This window comes from Macaca mulatta, chromosome 13 (assembly GCF_049350105.2).
Source record: "Macaca mulatta isolate MMU2019108-1 chromosome 13, T2T-MMU8v2.0, whole genome shotgun sequence".
In the NCBI taxonomy this organism is placed as follows: Eukaryota; Metazoa; Chordata; class Mammalia; order Primates; family Cercopithecidae; genus Macaca; species Macaca mulatta.
Window position 1 is genome coordinate 24,929,853 of NC_133418.1, and position 26,465 is coordinate 24,956,317.

General features: G+C 39.9%; 1 protein-coding gene across 20 annotated transcripts in view; it reads left to right on the forward strand.

Annotated features, from left to right (window-relative positions):
* The window catches only part of LOC701504 (immunoglobulin kappa light chain), a 676,887-nt gene that overhangs the window by 328,426 nt on the left and 321,996 nt on the right, over window positions 1-26,465 (forward strand). For 3 of the 20 annotated variants that reach the window (XM_028832071.2, XM_028832069.2, XM_028832072.2), the window contains exons 1-2: window positions 18,936-19,015; window positions 19,141-19,435. The exons of 14 other annotated variants lie outside the window; for them this stretch is intronic. In XM_028832071.2, the coding sequence (XP_028687904.2) occupies window positions 18,961-19,015; window positions 19,141-19,435 (350 nt within the window). In that variant the 5' untranslated portion in view covers window positions 18,936-18,960. Of the gene's footprint in view, window positions 1-18,924; window positions 19,016-19,140; window positions 19,439-26,465 lie in introns of those variants that run through there. 3 more of the 20 variants (XM_077959055.1, XM_077959035.1, XM_077959027.1) reach the window with 3 other exon arrangements.

The following is a 26,465-nucleotide window of genomic DNA, read 5'->3' on the forward strand; positions in this document are numbered from 1 at the left end:
TCTCCCTGATTTAGTAATGGAGAACAATGATGATACCTGAGGAATCTGTGTTGTGGCATCTTTCAGAGGTCATACATCAAAATAGAAACCACTCTACAGATTTCAAGAAGGAATTATTTTAAAACAGGAAATTAGAGTCAAAAATCCAACCTGGGGGTGTGGCAATCAGAGAAGCTGATACTAGAAACAGGGGACTCTCTGGTGGTCCACCAGAAGCCTAAACGCATCTGCCCCTGAAGGTGTGGGCTGCTTGACCACGTGGTCCTCTCCTCGGTCTAGGAAGCAGAGATGTGAGGGTGCTGGTTCTCTTAGCTGCCTGTAGCACCTCACTAGGTGATTCTCCAGTCCTCACCTCAGTCCATGTTTCTACCTGCAGGTGTCAATGAGTATTGGATCATCTTCTTCTGACTTTTATATAGGACATGAGGGTGCCTTATTGAGCAACTCTACCAGAAATCATAAAGAGAAAAGGGTTTTTGTGAAATGTGCTTCCAGAAATGATGGTGATAAGGAGGAATTGAGAGCTGACAACCAAGTAAGGCCAATTTTACCCCAAATCTCAATTTTTCAGATTTGGGATGACCCCAGAATATCCTTGCCTGTGCTTCCACATCTTATTAGCAAGTCTGGGATCACGGCAAAAAAAACTTTCTAAGTCATAAAGTAAAAAGAAAAATGAGAAAATTGCTTAACATACCTAGCAATTCTTTGACAAACAAATGAAAAACCTTTCTTGGTAACACAAATAAGAAACCTAATTGTTCAAAAAGTATATTTTTTCTTTAATATGTAAACACTTTGCTAATCAAAATTTGTCCAGAAGTCAACTGCCTCCTCAACACTACGGTGAGCATGTTACAAATACAAACTAACAAATCCATCTTAGACCTATTGTGTGACAATCTGCATTTCAACAAGTGTACAGGTAACCTACTGGAGTTTTCAGGAGCTACATACTAGAGGATATTTACTTCAGCTAAAAAATGTATATTTTTTACAATGAGGCCACTTATGTTAAAGCCACATGTTAAAAACACACTCGGCTTTAATTCTAATTAATAAAAAACTACTTTTGAAAACATTTTTAACATTGTAAAAGTTAAAAAATCATTTTTTAATCAGTAGATCAAGTATCTTGATAACTAGATGCAGTAAAGATTTTATGAAACTTTAGTATTTACCAAAGTGAAAGAATACATTTAAATTGTGTGCACCTGGGTTAGAGATTATTGAACTTATAATAATTATTAGACTTAAGCTGAATAGGCAAATAATTGAAGTTCAATAATTAGATTTAAATTATTTTCCTATGTAGCTTGGCTTGGGGATTGTATTCACTCCTGCTGCTTGGCATAGGCATGTTGTACCTTGGTTAGATCTTGCCTGGGTCTCAGATCAAACCCTATCCAAGTGCTGGTGATAATCTCAGTGACCTGCAGCAGAACCACCCTGCTAAGCCCTTCCTTGATCAACCAGATTATTGTTATCATGAACAGGAAAATAAATGCTTAGTGTTACTAGCCACTGAGTTTTTAGTAGTTATATACCATACGCACATTTTTTATTTAAGACACAAATTACGCTCCTTTTACTGAAATATTATTCAGTTTTAGTTTCTTATTAATATTTTTCTAAATTGATTACCAACTATTCATATCTATATCATCAATTTTTATAAAATGAATCTATCTATATGGTTAAAAATATATTATATATGTCAGCTTTTGCCCAGGTGATCAGGTCAGAAAAGACTGTTAGCTCAGCCTGAGTTTAGAATTTCTATCCTTGTTCACAGAATTCCTGTGTTCTCCTGTCTCACCAGTCATCTAGAGTCACTGACATGGTGTTTGGCACAAGACTGTTAGGAACAAAGTAGAAACCTGTGGGCTCATTTCTCTCTTTCTACCCAAAATGTGCCTCATTTTCTCTCTTGGTGCATGAATGTGAGAGAGTATGAGGAAGAGAGTCAGTTGTGATAGAAAAAATACATGGTTCTCAGGATCCCAGTGGGCCTCACATTTCCAGGCATGTTCCCTCTCCTACTTTCTTGCCTCCCTTAACAAACTGACTCCAGTTATATAGCAAAAAGCTGTCCCCTCCCAACTTAGGTGACTAGACCAAAATTCTATCCATAAAAAGAAGAGCCCAACCATTTATCTCCTTCAGTGATGTCTCTCAATGTTTCTTTTTTTTTTTTTTTTTTTTTTTTACTGGAGACAGAGTCTCACTCTGTAACTCAGGATGCAGTGCAGTGGCATGACCTCTGCTTACTGCAGCCTCTGCCTCCCAGATTCAAGCGATTCTCCTGCCTCTACCTCCCAAGTAGCTAGGACTACAGGAGGATACCAACATGCCTGGCTATTTTTCTTTCTTTTTTTTTTTTTCTTTTTAGTGAAGACAGGGTTTCCCCATGTTTGCCAGGCTGGTCTCAAACTCCTGACCTCAAGTGATCTGCCCTCCTCCACCTCACAAAGTGCTGGGATTACAAGCGTGAACCACTGCGCCCAGCCTCCCAAGGTTTCTAAAGGGGAACTCTAATGTTCCTGATAAGAATCTGACCATCTTGCAAGGTTGCTGCAAGATCTGGCATTGCCCTAAAGGACCAAATGAGGTCTAGCCAGCTGAAGATGAGATGGTCTTCAGCACTGGCCTTTCACTGATTTTTCCTCATTATAATCTTATTGTAATACTGAAATATCCACCGAAGGCAGAGCTTATTCTCCATTTCCTGATCTTGTTATATCGTGTTACAGCATGATGCTCCACTGCACAAATGCAAAGAAAACTCTGCCTAAACATGCTTGAATGTCATTCCTTTTTCTGCCTCAGCTTCCTTAAAATAATAAGAGCTGGGCGCTTCAGGGAATTGCCACCAGGATCTCTTACCAATACACTGTCCCCCTGTTTTGTTCATGTCACAAACCTATTAAAACTTGCCTGAGAACATTTCTGTTTGGTCTGATGTTAGTTTCTATTTAGAAAAGGGTCAAGGAACTGGGTGCAGTGGCTCATGCCTCTAGTCCCAGCACTTTGGGAGACTGAGGCTGGTAGATGACCTGAGGTCAAGAGATTGAGACCAGGCTGACCAACATGGTGAAATCCCTTCTCTACCAAAAATACAAAATTAGCCGGGCATGGTGGTGTGTGCCTGTAATCACAGCTACTCAGAAGGCTGAGGTAGGAGAATTGCTTGAACCCAGGAGACAGAGGTTGCAGTGAGCTGAGATCACACCACTGCATTCCAGCCTGGGCAACAGGAGCAAAACTCTGTCTCAGAAAAAAAAAAAAAAAAAATGGGGTCAAGGAACTGGAGGTCTCAGCAGCAGGAAAAATTGCATCAGGTAGGAATGAAGAGCTAATTAGAACTTTTCTTCCAAGAATGCCTTTCACTTGCTGCATAGTGATATTTACCAAGTGTCCTGAAGCTGCCTCAAAGAGTAACACTCAAGTAACTCAAGCAGTACAGGTGCAAAGGTGACCACAGCTGCATGGATCAGCAGGACGAAAGCTCTGACCCTCAGGGAACTGATACAATTGCCATGAAGACAGATGTTGATGCCCTCCAGGAAGGCAGGGGACCATTCCTTGGCTGACTCTCTAGTCTCCACTACACTCACTCTGCACAACACATCTATCAAACTACAGCCAGTTTCTCTTTTCCCTAATGGTTTTGAAAAACTGTGTTCACACTTCAGAGTCTCATTTCCTATAAATCTGCTCCTTTTCTTTAAGCAGTTAAACTTCTTTGCTTTCTGGACTTTTCTCTTGGTCTCAAGGAATCAATTTTATTAATACTACTCCTAGTTTTAATGGAATCTTCATCCATCTTGGAATTAGAGCTTCATGTATAGCCAGACAAGATCCATTCTACCCACACAAACATTTTTTTGGGAGGCCCTAAAGTCAAACACTTGGGCTTGGGGACAGAGCTTTACTGCTTACAGACTGTATGACATTAGTAAAGTAACGTGACCTCCCTTTGTTTCAGTTTCTATACCTGCAATGCTGTGACAATAATAGGTTCTTCCTCATAGGTCTGTTTACAATTTAAGCAAAGTAAAACATTTAGAATATTATCCAACATATAATATATGCTGCTATTAATTTGAGTATTATTATTGTTATAATGCTTAGCACTATAATGCTCATCATTATCATAACTGTACTAACTTAGCAAAAACTTATTGGAAATAGTGTTGAATACAAGTTCATTTCATCTACAGCCCCAGTAGGTGCTAAAATGAGTGTTTTCACTACCTAGATCACAACTCTTTAAATCCTAAGAATTTTGTCTTGATCTCTGCTAAATTGCTCAGATCTTCTATCATGTCCATGCATATCTGTCTAATGCATTTCTTCTCACTATCCATTATCAAATCACTATTCTATAATAGGTTCAATCGTCATATTGCTGTCCTACTTTCTTGTTGAAGCCTTATTCTATCTTTTAAATCTTTTCACTGTTTCTCTAATGCTTGTCCTAAAACTCACAACCTAATCTCAGTTTCTTTGACATGCTTCTATGCCAGTGATGCTAATGATGTCGTTTATTTGATGTTATGTATTCTTTTACTTGCTGGATTCCTATGGAAACAAATTCTTTGAAGCCCAGGCCCTTCTAAGATCTCGGAACTAGAAGGTGAAAAAGAGTTCGGCAAAAGTGTATGAGGAAGAGTGATTTGGGAAACTGAAGTGTCACTTCACCTTTTTCTAAAGTTATCTACTTTCTCTAGCAAGAGTTTTCAAGTTGTACTTGATTTTTTGCTTTTTAAATATCTATGTGTGACTTTGTCAAACACTTTTCATCTAAAGCTTTTTTTTCTCCAAAAGCCCAAGTCAGATTAACTATGTCCAGTAAAGTCTGGTCCGCCTTTCTCTGATATCCTCCCTGTATATACCCAAAAGTCCACACATGAGACCCCACCAGATTTAATAGCCTTGGCCTGGCAGAACTTGCAGGATAATGGAGGGGATCCAAATGTCCCCTGAGGAACCAGACGTGACAGCAGATAGAGGTGAGTAGAAGGGCATCCTAATCCTCTCTGCCTTCCCTACACATTTTGGTCAATTAAACCCATTCAGTGTACCAACTTTGTATTTAAGGCTGCTTCACACCAAACCAAAACTAACATGTTTTCTGTATTTTATTTTGATGTATAGTTACTGGTTTACCTGCAGCTGGGTTAGTTTACGTATGTGAAGACTGTTTCTCTCCCTTCCCCCACTTTCACACTTCCACTGTTTCTTAGCCTCTGTCTGTCTCCAGGAAAGGGGCTGGAACGACTCCTTTTTGCACCACTGTTTCAGAGAGTAGCCATGTAAAACTATTGGCATTCTCGTCTTTTGGCTACTAAATGGACTTTGTTAAATCTACTTAAAAACAAAAGTAATTTGTCAAATGTCTGATTAGTCAGACACAGTAAGGTGAAGTAGATCAGGACAGATTTCACACTCAGCACAAGTACCTGATATTTGAAGAAACTAAAGATGCCAGAACACCCTAGCAGAACCCTCTCCCCAGTGAATCACACAATTGTATAATCTACCTCCACAGAGAACAGGCAGAACCTAGACTTGCTTCTAATCCATATGGTATGTCATAGATTATGAGATGTCTTTCCAATGATTGTATTGTACTCTATAAGCCTCTGTCATAGCACACTGGAAAGAGACACACTATGAAACCTTCTGCTGGCCTTGAACAAGCAAACAGCCATGTGGGCATTGCCTGTGTGAGCATCACATGGCAGAGAATTGTCCACAGCCTCTAGGATCTGAGAGCAGCCTTGAGCCAAGAGCCAGTAAGAAGTTGAAGCCCTGAGTCACAGAAGTGCTGAGGAATGAGCTCTGCAACTGCCTGAAAGAGCTCTAAAGTATCTGTGTTCTCAGGGAGTCTCAGGGGAGAATGAAGCTCCATCTATACTGCGGCACAGTCTTGTAAAATCCAATGGGCAGGAACAAACAAAGCCATGTGCCAACTGCTGACTCACAAATTGAGAGATGATAAATGGGTATAGTCTTAAGCTGATAAATTTGTGGTAATTTGTTACATGGCCATAACAAACTTAACACACATTTTAAGAACAAATAATAGACCTAAGAGCAGTCATGTTACTGACATTGACTTTAGATGGGCACAGGCTTATTCTCATTGTGACCTTAGGGTTTCCAAGCACTGCGTGAGAGAGGAAAGCTTTGATGTGCAAGACCTTTCCAAGACTCCACTTGTGTCGCATCTACTATTATCCTATTGACCTGAGCAAGACATACGGGCAACATCACAGTCCATTTAGAATGAGGCTGACCAAAGCACAAGTGCAGGGAAGGGATTTATTGCAGCTAATTTTGCAAGCAGTTTATCCATAATTTTTTTTATTATTATTTGTTAAGAAATACCCTTCAAAAAGGGAAGCCTCTTTAAAGGGCTAAAAGTTTTTAGGTTGTAGCTTCATTCATTTTAGTGTTCTGCTTTATATCCAAGTATAAATAACTGAGAACTCCTTCAAACTATCATTTCTATGATGGTTTGTTTTCCCCAAAACTCTACATATAATTTTGGTACTATAATGTGCTGGCCAAGTTTAATCTGCAGAGTGAACATTTGCACAACGTGGCTGACACGCCATTGCACCTTGATTGTGGACTTTGGCTGCTGGTGATCTATGAGAATCGGATTCTGCAAAAGAATGTATTTGTGACCCCTTTGATCTTTATCCTATCTGAATCTACACACTTCTCTATCTTTCCATGGCTAATCCACATCCTCTCTCTATTAACTTACTCTTGTGATAAGTGATTAAGGGCATCTAACACAGAAATAATAAATATGTCCAGTTGTGAAAATTCAAATTAGTTAAAAAGCATGGTGATATTATAGAAAGAAAATGTATAACTATTTTAAGTTTAAAGAAAATGAAGTTTTTGTATTTTGGAACAAAACTGTGTGAAAGCTGTGTCTGCAGGTTTCAGTACCAGAGTGGGCCCCTGCCTTTCCTGTGACTGAGCGCATTGCCTTTCTCACACCTGCAGGCATCCAGGGAAGTGACTGGATGGGGTGAGCTGAGCTGCGCTGTTCGGCCACCCTGGGGAGACCTTGGTTATATGAGATGCATTTCAGAGGATAACAATAACTGCTACAGCAATAAATGACAGCCATTCAGCTTCTTCATTACAGATGGTCTGTGTGGAATTTCTCCCAAAGAACCCACAATGAAGATACTCATATCCCAGAGTTAATCTGGGAACAAACCTAATAGAGGTTGGGGAACAGGATCCATCTCCCTGACCCATGAAAACCGATACCAAAGGTTGTCCAACTGACACATCAAACCAACTTCAAGACAAGTTAAAGAAGTCACATCAGACCATCCACTCACAACTGAACCACAGGCTAACTGCAGCCACATGAGCGGCTTCAGCAGATATCAGTCCAGCTAGCCCAGAATGGAGGAACCACAGAGGTGACCCTCAGAGTCTCAAGAGGCAGTACAGTCAGCCCTCTATCCATGGGACCTGCACCCATAGATTCAACTAAACCTGGATCAAAAATATTTAGAAAAAAATACCCACAAAATTTCGAAAAGCAAATCTTGACTTTGCCATGTGCTGAGTACCACTTAGGAGAATCCACACAAGTAAAGTCATGTGTAGACATCATACTAGGTATTATAAGTAGGCTAGAGATGGTGTGAACTGTACAGGAGGATCTGTATATGTTATACACAAATATTGTGCATTTTACATAAAGATTTTGAGTCTCCAAAAATGTAAGTATCTGTAGGGTGTCCTGGAACCCATTTTCTACGGATACTGAGGGAGGACTGTACATGTTTATTTTATGGCATTGTGTTTGGGGCTGGTTTATTTTGGAGGAAGAGCTAACTAATACAACCTGTTTTTGTAAACAGGAGGCAATAGAGTTAAGTGATAGGGTAGTCGCATTTATTGTAATTTTTTTGTGTGATTGCAAAGCATATTCACTTGTTTTTTAAGCCAGATCAGAATACTTATACCTGATTATCATGGACTTTGGATATCTTTCTTATCTCCCCAGCAAATGAAAAATGCAGCTGAGAAAACAATTCCTTCCCTCTATTTCCTCTAATTCTTTCTATGAAGAGCATCACACTGCTGTTCATATTTCTCATTACTCAGAATAATTCACGTTTTACATTCAGCGGGTTGTTTTCAATGTGTATAGGTCACTAGTGTTGAGAGAGTCTGGAGAGTTTCTTGCTCATTCACTTTTCATTTATTCAATAAAGTGTTAATTGAGCAACAATGCTGGACCAGGACTGTGTGTAGGCTGCACCCCTGAGAAAGTCAGTGTCTGATTCTCATTTACCTACATCTTTCCTGGTGAACAAAAGGCCATGTTTAATTAAACATAAATCAACAGGAAGATTCTAGAAAAAGAAAAGAGTCATAAAGAAAAAAATAGCAAGAGAAGAGGAAGTGGTTAATGTGGAAATGGAGTTAGTTATTTGGGGAGGCAGAAACTGCTTCCTCTGAGGAGGTGACTGACCTGGGTAAGGAGAATAACTGACCTGAAGAGAAGTTTCTGAAGGACATTGAGGTTCATGACAATCAAGGCTCTTAGAAGGAACACAGTATGAACATGGGAAGAACAGAGAAAGACACTATGAGGAGAGTGACTTAACCAAGGGAAAAAAGAGGAAGTCAGAGAGGGGTCAAGTCAGAGCCATTTTCTTTCAGTGTCTTAAAGATCACCACATATGACTGGTGTGAAATGAAGAAGGCCTTCATTTTCTGTTTGGGGAGCAAATGCTTTCTAAGTAAAGCAGGACATTCGGGGGAATGTTTTAAGCATATTACCCCCATGGTCCTATTTATTTTTTAGCAGAGTAACGACTCTAGCTGGGCTGTGAGGAGCAGAAGAAATACTTATCTGGACAAAGTGAATCCTGGCATAAAGTAAACATGGGGCAGTGAAGATTATTGGAGACATAAGCAGATGAGACTATATTTTTAAATTAATGTCAATTACACACCTTGATATGAGAAGAGTCAGATTAGGAGTGACCTGGAGGCTTTGGCGTTAATCTATTACATAGATTTTGATTTACTGATGTTAAATGTATTAGCGGTCAAGGAAATTGGGATAAAATAAAAGTTTGTTATTGTTGCTCATTTCTAGATTGTGACGCCGATAAACATGCAGATTAAGTGGCCAGGTTTGCAAGTGAGTGGGGTTTGAGCTCAAAGGAAAGAACATACACATAGGTATTCAGCAATGTTTACAGGGTAATTTATGGTATTAAAACCACATGTATGCATATGCATCTGCACATATTTATGCATGTGTATGCACATATATGAACATACACATATGAGTGTTTTTCAGAAAACAAAAGTCATAAAATCAATAATCTCAGCTTCTACCTTATGAAACTACATAAATGGGAGCAATTTAAATCTGAAGTAGAATGTGAGGGAAAAAATAATAAATATTAGGGCAGAAATCCATAAAACTGCAAACAAAAAACTGACATTGAACACCAAGCAAACCAAAGACTGGTTCTTTGGAAAGAACGATGTTGTATAGTTCCTATATATTTGAAAATTTGGGGGTTATAGTTTTAATATTGATTTCTAGTTGGATCCCTCTGTGGTCAGAGAATATACTTACTATGACTTTAATTACTGCAATTACGTTGAGAGGTTATGTGGGCAAAATGTGTCCTATCTTGGTGTATGTCCTGTGGGCACTTGGAAGAAAAAGTGTGAACTAGTATTGTTATGGGTTGGAGTCTTCTATAAATGTCAGTTAGATCCCATGGGTTGATGACCTTGTTGAGTTCTTCTCTATTGTTGTCGATTTTCTGTCAAGTTGTCCTATCAAAAATCAAGAAGGGGTTTTGAAGTCTCCAAGTGTAATTGTTTTGTTAGTTTCTGCCACATGCACTATATTGCTCTGTTGCTTGGTGTCTATGCACTTAGAACTGCTCTGTCTTCTTTCCAAAATGACTTTCTTCATTATGTAATGTACCTTTCTGTCTCTGGTAACATTCTTTGGCTCTGTAGTCTACTTTATCTGATATTAGTATTTGCTACTGAGTCTTTCTTTTTATTATTGTTTGCATAGTATACCATTTTCCTTCCTTTTATATTCAACCTACTTAAACTGTTATATTTGATGTGAGTGTCTCATAGACAACATACAGTTGGGACATTTCTTTCTGATTCATCAATTTCTGTCTTTTTGTAAACTTCATAATTTACATATTTAATATGTTGATAATTATCAGTATATTAAGATTTATGTCTGCACTCTTCTTTTTTGCCATATCTTTTTTTTGCTTCTCTGTTTTCCTTTTGCTGCCTTTCTTTGGGTTACTTGAATATATTTACAATTACATTCTAATTTACCTAATTTTTTGGTATCTCCTTTTGTAGTGATTTTTAAATTTGTAGTCATGGTATTTCCTTTGTATGTATAACTTCTCACAGTATGTTGGTGTCAATATATTACCATTTAAATTAAATCTAGAATTTTACCTTCTTTTATGTCATTTTTCCTCCCCCATTAGTAATAGTTTTTAAAAAGTAATTTCTCTGCAGATATTGGAAACAAAACAGTGTTACAACTTTGATACGACTATCACACATGATTTAGAAATGCATTCTATTCACCTATCTTTTCATTTTTGTAGACTTTTATCCCTAATATTATTTAATATCCCCTCTTTATTTTTAGTTTTACCTTTCTAGGGCTCATGGTGGCTGTGTTTAAAGTGGATCCGCTAGCACCAAACACTCTTAGTTTTTCTACAATGGAGGACTCCTCAATTTGTCCTTCATTTCTAAATAATACTTTTACTGAACATAGAATTTTAGGGCAAAACTAGAAAATGTGGTATTTCCTTCTGACCTCCATGGTTTCCGAAGAGAAACTGTCATTACTTTTCTGCTCAAAGTAAGGAATAATTTTTTTCATGTTGCTTATAAGATTTTTTCTTGTTGTTTTTAGTTTTTAGAAGTTTGACTGTGATATGTCTCGGCACACATTTATTTGTGTTTATTCTACATTCATTTTCTTTTTAGTCTATTCTCTCACTGTTGTTTAAATGGGGTAGTTACTATTATTTCACTTTCCACCTCATGGATTCTTTCCTTTGCCTACACCATTCTGCCATTAGGCCATCCCCTGAGCTGTTCATTATGGTGATTTTATCTTTCACTTCTAAAATTTCCATATTTTTCCTTTTTTATATTTTGTATTGACCTCTTGATGTTTTCTATTATTTCATGTGTTTCAAGCATGTTTGCAATTGTTCCTTGATGCATTTTTATAATGGTTGCCTTAAAATCATTTTAAGATTATTTTAAGTTAGTATACATGAATTACTATCTAATTATAGTCTTTTCTTATTCCAGTTGAGATTTTCCTGCTTTCTGGTATGAAGAGTATATTTTGGTTAATATGTGAACCTTCTGGATGCTGTGTTATGGTGTGTGGCCTGATATTTTGAAAGTCTAACAAGCTCCCAGTTCATGCCAATGCTGTGGCTGCTGGACTGCAGAGAGGCAAAGATCCATTTAAAGCAGTGGTTGACTATCCTACTTAACACCTACAAATATCTTGTGAATATTTTTCAATATGTGGCTGCCTGAATTCCAGTGAAATATTTTTAATCAACTCAGTAAGGGTCAGAGCAGGCATCAATAACTTAAATTACTCCTGTTTGATTCCAATGTATGGTTAGGGTTACTTTGAAAAGGTTGATTTGTAGCGTGAGGTCTGAAACAGAAAATGAGCACACATGACACATGTTGCTGGTACAAAACTAAAAGAATGTGCATGCACTTGTTGAGCCCTGGAGACTGTTATCTTCTGGAAGAGCTGGAGCCAAAGCTAGGTCACATATCAGTCTTGGATTTATTTTAAAATGTATGATTTTATCTGTTTTGTTTTAATGACTCCTAGTTTTACTTTATATTAATTTGAGGGTAATCATCATTTGATTTTGACATGTGTTCTTCACTATCTTTCAGTCCAGACATATTCCCTGACGTACTCCTGTAACCAAATACAGAACAGAGAACTATCACTTCATGATAGTTTTACTGTTTAACTTTGCTGAAATAGGTAATTATTTGGTTGCCCTTGTGTGTATTAACATTCGGTAACCCTGCATCACCATAGCTTTAGGTTTCACTTTAGATTATTCCATGTATTTTACTTGAGGATACAAGTAAAGGCATTCACTCCTATGTATGAGGCCCTGTGGTCAGCAGGGTCTAAAATTGCATGACTGGAAACCCATGGAACCCAGTTGTGTTCCTGTGAATCATAAGAGAGTTTGCCCCTACTTCTGCCCTAGGGCTTCCTAAACCATTGCTTCATGTTAACATGGTCATCAGTTTAAAGATTCAGCACATATTGAAGGAAAGTGTCTGAAGTCAGTAGGTCATACCCAAATGGACTTCCTTGGGTGAAGTATTTGATAGGACCTGTGTGGTGAAGTATTTGATAGGATCTGTTGATGCCATGATCGTGTATCTATTATTTCATTTCTTTCCCCACATAGTAGTGCCCTGAGTATGAAAGATTCCCATATCAGTAAAACGTACAGATTCTGAGCATTGTAATAGTCAATTAGAGGTCAATAGAAAAGGCAAACATTTATGAAGAATATGGAAGAATCCTAGTACAAACATGTTACAACCACCTCCAGAGAAATTGATCTAATTTCCAAATTATCACCAAATTTCTGATGGTATTTGTCTCTGCTGTGGGGAGTCAGGTACCCAGAGGTGGCAATAGTTGAATCAGCACTGGTGCAGATGGTGATGGTACAACATGGTTCATGTGTTGCACATGTGTACACAAGTCCACGTTGCCACAATTGCTAAAGCTATCATTTGCTATCTGGAAAAGTAGACATGTGAATTCATTGTCATTCTCAGAGCCTGGCCTCTTCCAAGCCCACCAGATAAAGTTGCCCATATGTTCTCTTCACTCCACAAAACTTTACTTAGAATTGTAGTGAAATGTAACTTGTGGTAAAGCCCTTATCGCCTGCACAGAAACCATCCTCTTCTCCTTTGGTGCCTAGGGCACCAGCTCTAGCCTGCTGGGCATGGTGAGGACAGCGAACCTCTCCCAGCCTGGGACAGGAGCAGGGATTAAGGGCACATGTGATTAGCTCCACAGTGCAATGTCAGGGGAGTGAAGGAAGAACAGAAACTCTGGGAAAAAATTGAGCCTTCATGATATGGTAGAAGGTGAAGAGCTTTGCTTCACCTTCTAAAATCAATGACTTTCTTTTAGATTTGGGAGCAGGGACACATGTTTCATTGTCCTGACTCCTTCCACATCTCCTCTTTCTCTTACAATAGCTCTGACTCAGTCTCCCTCTCAGATTGTGTCCTGAAAATCTAATTATCCCTCCTAATATGAAAACAAACCAACAAACAAAATTCTTTTCCTCCTATCACGTGCTGTGAGTTCTGACCCATAAACTCTGTGATACCCAGATCATAAAAGAGATAATCATGGGATTTTGCCAAAGAGATTTTCTAGCTAAAAAGAAATCTTGTGCTAGCTCTTCTCTCGAAAAAATTTTCTCTGTTCCTTGTCATAACTGACACCAGAAAACAAGGTGGAAATATTTCCAAGAACAGAGGACAACCATGTGCTCAGTGAGCTGAAAGACATCTCTCCCCCTTGCATTAGTTTCCAACACTGCAGTTTAAATTGCCAAAGTCTTATTGGCTTCACACAACATAAATGTATCACCCTGTAGTTCTGGAGGTCTGCATTCTCACTGAGCTAATGTTAAGGTGTCAATAAGGCTGTAATCCTTCTGGATGCTACAGAGAAGAGAACTGGATCCTCTGCTTTTTATCTTCCAGGAGCTCCCACATTTCTGCTTCCATGGCCCCTTCCTTCCTCAAACCACATCCCTCCCCATTGTCCCAGTTCCTCTCTGACTGTGAGCATCCTCCTCTATTTTAAGGACCTTTGTGATTATATTGGTTTCATCTTGATAACCAGGTTTCTTATTCTCAAAGTCCTTAACTACATCTGTCAAGTTCTCTTTTTGCTACATAAAGTAGAAATTTTATGATATGGCTCCGATGACTGGAAGAACACCAGGATTCTTGGTCTCACACCAGTTTGGATAAAACAACACGGACACGCATGGAGTGGTTTTAAGAAGAAAAAGGTTTAATATGCAAGAATGAAGGAAGAAGAAAACAGATCCCCCATACAGAGACACAGGGAGGGGGGATTCAAATAAAGAGACAACTGTGTGTGCAGCAGAAAAGAGGTTCCTGTATGAGGAGGCTGGAGGAAGTGGTGTCTGATTTGCACAGGTCTCTGGGGATTGGTTTGACCAGGCGTGTTATTCAAGTAGCCTGCAAAATAACTGGTCTTCCCACACTAGCCTTTTAATACACAAATGTAGGGCACCAAAATATTATATCCACATGGGGATATGTGGGGGCAGCCATGTGCCAGGCATATGTGGGAGGGAGCAAGGAAGAAGATGGTGGGAATCACCATGTTTGCTGGTACCAGTTTCTAATGGTCGACATTTGCATATCAAAGCTTGCCAGCCCGACTCTAAGAGTCAGGGCTTTCCTGCTAGACAAGAAACTTTTCTGGAGCTGCTTTAAAAGAAAGAAAACCTTACCAAGGACCCTTTTTCCTCTCTGTATGCCTAAAATAATTTCTTAATAACTCATATAACACTTAGGTTCCACAGACGAGGACATGGATATCTTTTGGGGTGGGGACATTATTCATTCCATTGACAGTAAATATATTCCTCAAAATTGCCTTTCTCTAAAGTAAAATTTTAAAAATCATGAAGTATTTTTTATGAAGCAAGAGAGCTGGACAAAATCTTAAACTCAGATTCCTTTAAATTGTGAGCTTTAACTGTTAAGGGATGATCACTCCACTTTCTCTAATGTAGATTTATTGATGTGTAGACAGTTTTAAAGGATTTTTAAGTTTGTGACCTAGTGTAAACAAAACAGTATCTGAGACAGGTCTCAATCGATTTATAGGTCTATTTTGCCAAAGATAAGGTTTATGGCCTGTGACACAGCCTTAGGATGTCCTGCAAATATGTGCCCAAGCTGGTTGGATTACATGTTGGCTTTAAACACTTTAGGGAGACAGAAATTACAGGGAAAGACATAAATCAATACATATCAGATATACATTAGTTTGTCCTGGAAAGGTGGGAAGGCTTCAAGCAGGGGCTTCCAGGTCATAGGTGACTTCAAAGCTTTCCTGATTGGCAACTGGTTGAAAGAGTTAATCTATGCCTAAAGAGTTAATTCATCATAAAGAAATGCTTAAGTTTAGATAAGGGGGTGTGGAAGCCAAGATTCTTGTCCCATAGATGAAACCTATGGGTAGCAAACAAAGTAGATGGTGAATGTTGTTTATCAGACCTTAAACATCTGTCAGATTCTTTGGAAAAGACTTAGTAAGGGGAGGAGATTCTCTGCAGAATGCAAATTTTCCCTACCACAGGCAGCTTTGCAGGGCCACTTCAGAATATGTCAAATAAATATTTTTAGGGTAAAATATTTAGATTTTCTTCGGGGCCTGTTCTCTGTCATGTTGGAGTATGGTATCTTATTGCTACAAAGCATCTGTTTTGTCAGTCCAAAGGTCTCTGTTGTAATGATAATGCTGGTCAGTTGTGTCTGAACTCCAAAGGAAGGAGAGCATAATGAGGTACATCTAAACCCACCTGCCAGTCATGGCCTAACGTAGTTTTTTAGATTTCTTTGAAGTTCTCTCTGCCAAAAAAGGAGTCCATTCAGCTGGTTGGTGGCTTACAACTTAATTTTTTGTTTTAACTCACAGAAAAACAAAAATCACAGCATAAATTCAATCTAAACTAGATTTGTTAAAAAAAAAAAAAATTAAGTGCTTCCTGAATATTCCTACATGTCAAAGAAAGACAAATCATAAGAATTCAGAGGAGAAATACCCCTCATACAAAAGAATAATGATTTTATTTACTATCTTAGTTTGGGTCCACCAGCAATGAAAATTCCTGTTTAGGCAGCAAATTCACACTGGGAGGAAAGGAAAAAATGAGGGAGGGAGCAGAAAATGAATGGTAAAAGACACATCAACAACCTACCTGGCTCAGGATAACTGAAGATCAACCACATGTGGAAACATGGACTAAATTCCTCTTGACTGTTCCACCTGAGAGATGAGGAAGGTGAGGTATGTATATTCCCCACCCTGTCCTCACTGATCGTGAGCTTTCTCTCTTGTTCTCTTTCAAGCTGCTATAACAGATTCCTTGTCACTGTGTAATTCATAAAGCACAGAAATGTATTTTCTCACACTTCTGGAGAATGGGAAATTTAAGATCAAGGTACAGGCAGGTTAAGGTCTGCTTTCTCTGCTTTCAAGATGATGCCTAGAGCGTTGAGTCTTAACACTACAGAGGAGCAGAAGAGAGAAAGAGATTCCAGGCCCACAATCCCTGTTTATAGTGGCATTAATGTATTCCACTAGAGGGCTCCATTCTCATGAACTAAACACATCTCAATAGGCCCCATATGGCAATACCATTACACTGAGATTTAATTTTACAACAGATGGATTCTGGTAGGACACAGTCAAACCATAGCACTTTCCTAAGAGAGACCCATTCCAGGTCATCTGGCCAGAAATGCATGCAGGCAAATCTCTCTGCCCAAGATCACAAAGAACTTAAGATATATATGGTCATTTGAAATGAGCAGAGGTACAGCAAAGGGGAAAACCCTAGACTACAGATGGGGACTCCTACATTCATCCTGGTACAGTTAACCCTTGAATAACTTGGGTTTGAAATTCGCAGATCCACTTAAATTTTCTTCTGTGTGTGTCACCTGTAAGTAAGCACTTAATGAGTAGTAAATATATTTTCTCATTTTTACGGTTTTCTTAATTTGTTTCCTTTAGCGTACTTTATTGGAAGAATAGAGTTTATAATATGTATAACATAAAAATGGGTTAATCAACTATTTATTGTATCACTAAGTCTTCCAATCAAAAGTAAACTATTAGTACTTCAGTTGGAGATGCAAAAGTTCTACACAGGTTTTTATGTGCACCAGTGCTCAGTGCCCCAACCTCCACATTGTTCAGGGGTCAACTGCTTTTTCAGTCTGTAGCTGCATCTCTCTGGAACACCATCTTGGCAGGTGGGTTGCAAGTAAAGGAATCCAGAAAATAACATCTCAAACTATGCTGCGTTTATATGATGATTATGAAAAACCAAAGGCATTTAGAAAGCAGCAGATGCACAAAAAGGCTTTTCCTAAATATCCCTTATTTGCCTAAAAGCAAATTCGTCAGAAGGAAACCAATTTTCAAGAAAATTCATCCTGCAAATTTTTATATCAGGGAAGATTAACACAAAAGAGGAATCAAAAATACAAGAGACTGGAAGTTGATACTTTACCTAGGCAGGTGATTACCTGCTCTTTTGAGGATGTGCTTCTATTCTCATCTATTCTCTCCAGGTTGCCTACACTTCCCAATTCCCTCTTCCCTAGAAAGGAAATATGAACAACTGGATCTCATTGAGTTATCTGGGTAATCACCCTGCGATGATATCCTGCTGCACTTTAAGTGAATTTTGTTTGCCTTTTCTCTTATTAATCTTCCTTTTATCAGTTCATTTTCAGCAAACATTTAGAGAACAAATGGAGCTTTCTGTCCCAATATAAGCAAGTTCCCTTACAATTCAGGCTGCTTACAAAGCAGCAGGAAGGTTTGTGCACAGGCTACAGCACTGTGATTTGGCTCCCCTAGTCAGGCATCAGTAAAATTTTATGAAGCCCTGGGCTGTAGCCCACTGATGCTGATGTAATTGGATCCACTTTCCCTGCTACTGAGCCAGGCTGTGATATTTTTGGGCACATTAGAGATGTGAGATATAATGAGTGCAAATCCCTGTCCAGTTTCATCTGGATCCAGCTGATTTCTCCATGTACATGGGCAGTTGCTTGATAAAAGATTGAGCGTCTCCTTCCAAAAGATGTTAACAGGGAGCTTTGTGTCTGGATCAGAATGATGTCCCCACTCACTGATAAAAAGTGAAAGAAGAAAGTGTCATTGATGGTGCATGGCAGGGACCTGCTCCGTGCAGTGGTTACCCTCACTAAGAGAGATGAACTTTGGGAAATAATACTCAGTGGCAGAAAATAAGGTAGACTATGAAGGTGTCCAAAACAAGAATAAGGTGCAGCCCACTGAGTCTCTGAGTATTACAGAGACCTGTAGCTCTTAATAATGGTGGATCTGTGAGTGCTGCATGCGAGTCCTTGAGGAAACACAGCATCAACTTAGTGTATCTGAAGTAAATTGCTTGATCTTATGTTGGTAAGAACAGTGGCATAACATCATTACCTAACACTTACAAATATGTGTAGCATCAGGTCAATAAATTTTATTTTTAATTTTTTTAGAAAGGAACAATTAACAATGTTAAATTCACAGAAATGTTGCAAGTATACGACAAGCACCCCCTTCCCTAACAGGAATCATATGAGAGTCTTTTGAAGACCTGAGAATTGTACTGTTTAAAATTTTACCATGTGTTTCCCACAAAAAACAATACTATTCTAAGTACTCCCCATACACCAACGAAATACATTATTCCATCGACTCCTGAGGAATATTTCAAATTGTCAAAAAGAAACCAAAAAAATGCTTCTCTTCATAAACTAGTCCCCAGTAAAAACACATTATTTGCAGACAAATTTGTGCTACCCTGGTCTTACCTGGGACACCTGGGGACAGTGAGCCAGTGCTGAGTTACTGACATGAGCCCACAGCTGTGCCCAGCCTGCCCCATCCCCTGCTCATTTGCATGTTCCCAGAGCACATCCTCCTGCCCTGAGACTTATTAATAGGCTGGTCACACTTCATGCAGGAATCAGACCCAGTCAGGACACAGCATGGACATGAGGGTCCCCGCTCAGCTCCTGGGGCTCCTTCTGCTCTGGCTCCCAGGTAAGGAAGGAGAACACTAGCAGTTTACTCAGCCCAGGGTTCTGAGTACTGCTTTACTATTCAGGGAAATTATCTAACAACATGATTAATTATGAGGACATTTGTTTTTATGTTTCCAATCTCAGGTGCCAGATGTGACATCCAGATGACCCAGTCTCCATCCTCCCTGTCTGCATCTGTGGGAGACAGAGTCACCATCACTTGTCGGGCAAGTCAGGGCATTAGCAGTTATTTAGCCTGGTATCAGCAGAAACCAGGGAAAGCCCCTAAGCTCCTGATCTATAAGGCATCCACTTTGCAAAGTGGGGTCCCATCAAGGTTCAGCGGCAGTGGATCTGGGACAGATTTCACTCTCACCATCAGCAGCCTGCAGCCTGAAGATTTTGCAACTTATTACTGTCAACAGGGTAATAGTAACCCTCCCACAGTGTTACACACCCGAACATAAACCCCCAGGGAAGCAGATGTGTGAGGCTGGGCTGCCCCAGCTGCTCCTCCTGATGCCTCCATGGGCTGAGAGTGTTCCTCAGATGCAGCCACACTCTGATGGTGTCGGTAGAGGGGGACATGAAGTCACCTCTGCACCCAAATTCTTTTCTCTTTCTCAGCCCCAAGTACACAGACATAGCAATGCCTCTCCTGATTTAATAAAGACAGAGATCATGACACCTGAGGAGTCTAGTTTATGGCTTCAGTTGGAATTCAAATAACACAGAGGAAGCCACTGTAGGTGTTCTGAGTAGGAATAGGCTTAATATGGAGAATTAGAGTAAACTACTGAAGTCTAAATAAATTGCAGAGATGAATCTCTAAGCTCAATGTTTTATTTGCAAAGAAATATTTGCCAAATGGGGCATACAGGAAAACTGTATACAGGCTCAGACTGGTAAACAGTGGTGGAGAAGGTGAATCCTAGAATTATATCAAGTTATCTCAGAAATTGTGGATGAACTGGTTGATGGTTCTTAATCCAAAGAGTTGACATGACAATTGTTTCATTAAATTGGAAGAAATGATAGGATGTGACCATTTAGACAATACAATACTGGATAAGTTGTCAACACAGGGTGTTAGGGTTTGTGCTGGGGCCATAGATCTAGCCCATATAAAGCAAGAGCAAATAGAATTGATGTTACATATTTTAGAGAGGAAGCGCAGAAAATATGGACCCTAGGGGACCTTCCAGAATGTTTCTATTTATTGCCAATTCCACTGGTAAAACTCAGAGAAGATTTCAACAGTCATCAGGATGAAGTTCTAGGGATCACAGTCATGTGAAGCATTCCCTGCACTTGGATCTCCAGTGAGGCAAAGGGAAGACGAAACGCATAGTGGGATGTGGAGGTGTAAACACCAGAGACAGCCTCCTGGTCAGCTTAAATGCTGAAAAGCGTATTTTTTTTCTCTCTCTTTAGTTTTATCACTGAATCATTTGGATCTAAGAAAAGTGATTACGGCTGGTTAGGCAGAAAGGTGTTTATTATTATAAATTAAATGGATTGAAAACATTTGGGGAAACAGAGTGGCAGCTCAGGCAACTCCAAGTACTCCTTTTGGTATTCCTAGACCCTCCCTGCCTCAGTTTTTTCACAGTCAAGAAAGATATTCTCATTTTGATAGGAACTTCGCAAGTGAAGATACTATGCCCACAGGACTGTGGTGCCTGGCTGTTACCCAGACCAGGAAAATGAGCATATTTGGGTGAGATCAGGCATTTCCCCTCCTTCATCTTCATCCAAAACCACTCTGTAGTGACACAGCTGATGGGCAGTCAGAGAAAGGGGTCAGATCTCTAGTAGTTGATAGCTGAGCTGCTGTCCTTCTGGGGGTCAGTAATGAGAAGAGCTGCTCTCTTTTCTGCAGGAGACACCTTGAATGTGGAGTTTCAGGCAGCAGGAGCTCCTCCCCAGCCTACGCCAGCAGTGCCATTCTTGGAATTGTTCCAGAGGCTTTGCCTGGAGCCTGTTCCTTAAGGCTTTTCAACAATTTGAAAGAAATTTAATATCCTCTAGTAAATCCTTTCATGCTTCATGGATTTGACATTTGCAACAGGGAATATACACCGTTTACAGTGACATCATTCACAGCCTCCTTTTTTCTCGCTAAATATAATGCTTTCCAGGTGGACCTGCCAGAGGAAGCCAATGTGAACAACAATCCATGTCACCAAAAATGCAAGACAAATAAGCTCGAGAAAGCCACTGGGTTCTCACGTAGCTGCACTGTCCCCTGGTACAAAATGGGAGAGTGTAAAACTCTTAGCTCCACCATCAGAGACATGGTGCAGTGTGACCTTCTGAGCATAGTAAGTCAGTATTTATAGACACTTGAATACCAACACCTTTAACACCAAAATACAGGCCAAAGTAGAAAAGAAGATAAATTAGACTACATAAACATTTAAAATGTGCATCAAATGACATAATCAACACAGTGAAAATACAACTTGTGGGATAGAAGAAAATATTTGTAAATCATATATCTGATATGGGTTAATAGTATCTGTTATATAAAAATAAGTCCTACACATCAACATTAAAATAAAATACATGATTAAAAATGAGGAAAGTACATGAATAGTACATTTCTCTAAACAAGATTCTTTAGAGCTAGTTAGCTAACAAAGGAAACAATGCTGAATATTATTAATCCTTAGAAAAATAAAAACAAAACCCACCTCGCACTTATTAGGATTTTTTTTTTTCCAACAGAGAATGACCAGTTTTGGTGAGATTTTAAGGAACTGGATCTCCTGTGGACACTGTCATGGTGATGTAAATGGCCCACCTGCTGTGGGAAGCCATATGGCCATTCTTCGAAGAATTAAAAATTGAAATACGATATAATTCAGCAATTCCACTTTTGGACATATACTCAAGTAATTGAAAACATTAACTTAAGGAAATATTTGTATACTCATATTCAGAGCTGAATTATTCACAATAGCCAAAAGCTAGAAGCAACTCAAATGTTCACAAAGGAGGGAACTGGTCATCCAAATGTGGTATGTACATACAATAGCATATTGTAGCTTTAAAAAGGGAAAATTAGCTTTAAAAGGAGAAATTCTGAAACATACTACAACATCGATGAAACTAGAGGACATTACACTAAGCGAAATAAGCCAGTCACAAAAAGATGGCTGAGTTACGATTTCACTATGCTATTTGCAGAAAAGCTTCCATTTTGTCTTGAATCTACCTGGTCCCCTTCCCTTTCTTGCTTGTAGTTGTCAAGAATAACTGTAGAGTGTTCTGGAAATGTAACAGTCTGAGACAAAGCAAGATTGATGAGAAAACCATTGGCCAGATACAGCAAGATTGACTCCATTTCTCTCCCTACTGGAAACAGGAATCCATTCAACATTCTAGCCCAGTGTGTCTTGTGATTCTAAGACATAAAACCCAGGGTGGGCTGCATTCCAGGGTCCCTGGGCTGCAGTCCTTGTGGGATATGCATGGTCTAGAGTCAATCAGGCCCAGGCAGCTTTCTGCTTTCTCTGGCTGACTCTCCGTAGGTAGTAATCCACATCATGTTACTGGTTGTGCATGGGAGTTCTGTCTCACTAGATTTGGGTCAGTTGGCAACCAGTGCACAGCAAATATTCTTGGCAAAATTGGTGCAGTGAGAAGGTTGGATTTGAGGGAACCATGGCTTATTGGTGAAGTTGGAGGAACAATATTCTCCAGTACCTGACCCAGGACAGAGACATCAGCCTGGGGATGCAAGGCGTGGACATGCAGATGGATGTTTAATGCAGAGGAAGCATAAATGGGACATTTATGGGCAAGGTCTCCACCAGAGGCTAGTGGCCCTGTATTTCTGTCAAGATAAAAGGAGAAAAGAAAGGAATTAAGACTCTGCTGGGATTTTTGTATGCAGGAATCCACATGACAATATTTCCAGGTCCCCTCAGAAAAGATTAAACTCATGACATCAGAAGGTTTCAGGACAAATGCAGAGCCCGTGGTGAGTATGTGCGTGTGTGCTGATCTGCATGTGGACCATTCCCTTTGGGCCATGTTGGGTGCTGGTGACCATGGTTCTCACTGCTGAGTGCAATAGAGGTATGGACATTTTGCTGCTATGCCACAGAACATCACTGCTCCCTGAGGGGCTATCCCCACTCATAGCTAAGTATTCAAGGCATGACAGCGGGAAATATCCACTCCTGGCTGCCACCTAAGATTCTCAAGTCCCAGAGCGTAATTCAGCCAAAGCAGGACTGCATATTAAATGAAGAGCAGGACACTGCCTAATTAATTTAATAGTTGCTACAAAAAGATTAAAATGTCACAGTGTGCCCTGTCATGATGGAACAACCCAGTTAGGTACAACAAAAATACTCTGGGGGCATGAGGGTCATGGAGACTAACGATGGACTGTTTAACGCCAAATGCCAAGGCCACCTGAACAGGAAACCAAGGAAGTATCCCAGATATAGTTAATCAATGATGGCCCTGGTGGTACCCACTAATAAAAAGGAGACCCAAAAGCTGGTAGGCCTCTGTGGGTACTGGGGCAGTATAAACCTTGCCTGGGTGTTCTTTTCGTCACCTTAGTCAAAATCATGAACAAAGTTGCCATCCTTGAACAGAGCCCTTTGCAACGGCAGCTTTGGAATCTGTTCAACAAGGCGTGTCTGAGGCACTTCTTTAAGACATTTAGATCATCCTTGCTCAATGGAAATCCAGGTGTCCACTATTTCTATGCATGCTGACTGGAGTCTATGGCAATGCAAAATTGTCACTGGGTGCACCAGACTCAGATTTGGGACACAAAAGTTTCCTGAAGCAGCCACCAGTTGTGCCTCTTTTGAATGGCAGTTCCTTTGCTTGCTGTAGGAAACTGATAGGGCTGAGCATCTCAGAGCTAGAGCACCAGGCGTGACGCTCCTACCTTAACTACCCGTTCTCACTTTGGTGCCTACAAACACAGTCAATAAAACTGGACAGGCCCAAAAGATCCAAATTATTAAATGGAAATGGTACAGTCAGAATGAGTCCTAACCAGGATCTCAGAGGACCCATGTGCCCCATGAACAAATGGCAAGCTTGCGAGAAGGGAACAAATGATGCATAGGGGACAATTTAGTTTCTCCTTTGGCCACATAGAGTCAAAGATTCAGAGACATGCCTGTGTCAGTATGGCATGGGGCCCTGATGATTGTACAAAACATACGCCAGTGAGTCCACTGGGTGTGGCCACCATCCAACCAGGGGATGGCATCTTTTGACTGACACTAAGCATGGACATTCTGCCCAATGGGCCACACTACATGCAACGACAGTAGCCACGCAGGCTGCCCCTACACTATATTTTACTCCATTTCCACTAAATCATGGGCCATTGTCAACAACCCAGCCACCTGGTCATGAAAATAGCAACTGAGTGATTGAACTATTAAAGGATCCCCTGTGTAGGGAAAAGGACTATGGCCATAGTTTGCTTCCTGGACAGTTAAATATATGCCACTCAATTAGATGCTGGGGCTACCATGACCACCCTTAATAGGAATTTATGTCCTGTTTTTGGATATTCCATGAGACTTCACTCTGTCCAAGGAACAGCCTCACTGCACAATCAACATGACAATGGGTACATTCTTCTGGAACATAATGGACGTTCCATACAATTACCAACACCCAACACTGCCCACTGTACCTGGAGAAACACCTCAGGTATCCTAGAAATACAAGTGGAGGTGATCCTGAAGCAGGCGCAATGGCTGCAGGCAATGGGGCGTCAGAAGCATCCACCTTTCACCTCTTTAGCATCTCACTTTCTTGATCGTGGGATCCTGGACTATGTCACTGCTTTGGGGGTCTTACCCTCCTGCCAGTGGTAGTAACTTTCTTTAGCCCAGTGAAATGTTCTCTCACTATGTTTAATAATCTGCACTGAGATTGTGTAAGTCAAGGTACATCATCAATCTGAAAAGATAAACCACTGCCTCCAGTTCAGGGGAAGTTGGTGGGCATATGAAATGTGCTAGCTTTGCTAAGAGGGATGTCTAGGTGATGGGGTAACTGCAAGACAGTTCTCCAATGACCCTTGACTGACTTAGTTCTCTCCACTTTCTTGCTTATTTTAAGAGTTCTCAAGAATAATTGTAGAATGTGCTGGAATTGTAACATCCTGAAATAGAGAGGAACTGGACAGAACAACCTACCTGTGCTCTATACGAATTTCCTATAGGATAGAATGTCCTTTAGCACATTAGCCCTGTGTGTCCTGTTACCTCAGGATATAAAACCCAGAGTGGCTGTTTTCCTGGGTTCCTGAGCTGTGGTGCAACAGGGGTGCACACAGTCAACTCCATCAGCTCCACATGGCTTTCCTGTGTCTTGGGGTATTGACCCATTATAAGTGCAAGACTTTTGTGTTCCCTTGCTGCTTCTCTGTAAATGATAAGCCCACTTCAAGTAACTTGCTGTGTGGGGTGTTCTTTTCCCATGCTCAAGTACGTTGGTAACCAGTGCACGGTGAACCTGCTTCAAAGATGTCATTGACATTGAGACATAGCTGGAATGGTGGTTGCTGGCGGTAGGGATAGAGAAGATGAGGGAGTATTATTTAAGGGGTATAGATATTAATTTTTATAAGATGAAAAGATTTCTGGAGATTGTATCAGTAATAATAGCAGAACATGTGAATATACTTAATGCCACTGCACTGCACTCTTAAATATGGTTAAGATAGACAATTGTATGTTCTCTGTATTGACTATAGTTAAACAATTAACATCTTTATTATCATATTGTTAGCACAGAAGACATTGCTTTATTTTCTAATTTTCTTGGCAAATGTTCATAAATAATCACTTTGTGATGCTGTTGTTCACAAAGTGTGTGTCTGTGTGTGTGTGTGTGTGTGTGTTGTAGACATGTGGTCTCCCTATCTTGCCCAGGCTGGCATCAAATTATTGGCCTTACATGATCCTTCCTCGGTCTCTCAAAGTGCTCATATTACAGGTGTAAGCCTGAGCACCTGGCCATAAGAAACAATTTGTGAGAAATTTCATAGGGGACTTCTTCAAAATATATACTCCATTGCAGCCACCTCCAACGCCAACCTTCTAAGCCGTATTTCTATACACAAGTGCACCTCTCCGTCTGTGATATGACATCACACTATTAAGTCACAGTATGAAGTCACACAGTATGAAGTCACACAGACACATAGTAAAACAAGGCAAGGAGTCGACCCAATTTTATGAGTGGAAATCACTGCAAAGTCCTGGCATTAATAGGATTTAGGTGTTGCAGCACTTCTCCACTAGCAAAACACCCTCTGATTTCTCTTCCTGGATTGTTTTCTTCAATGTTTTCTAATATTTAATGCTAAAGCTGAGATTAGAAGGTTTTTATCCTGAGTCTAATTGAATTCTATTTCACTCAAAATGTATTGCCTTAAGGAATATAATAATAAATATTGAATAATGCCTGTT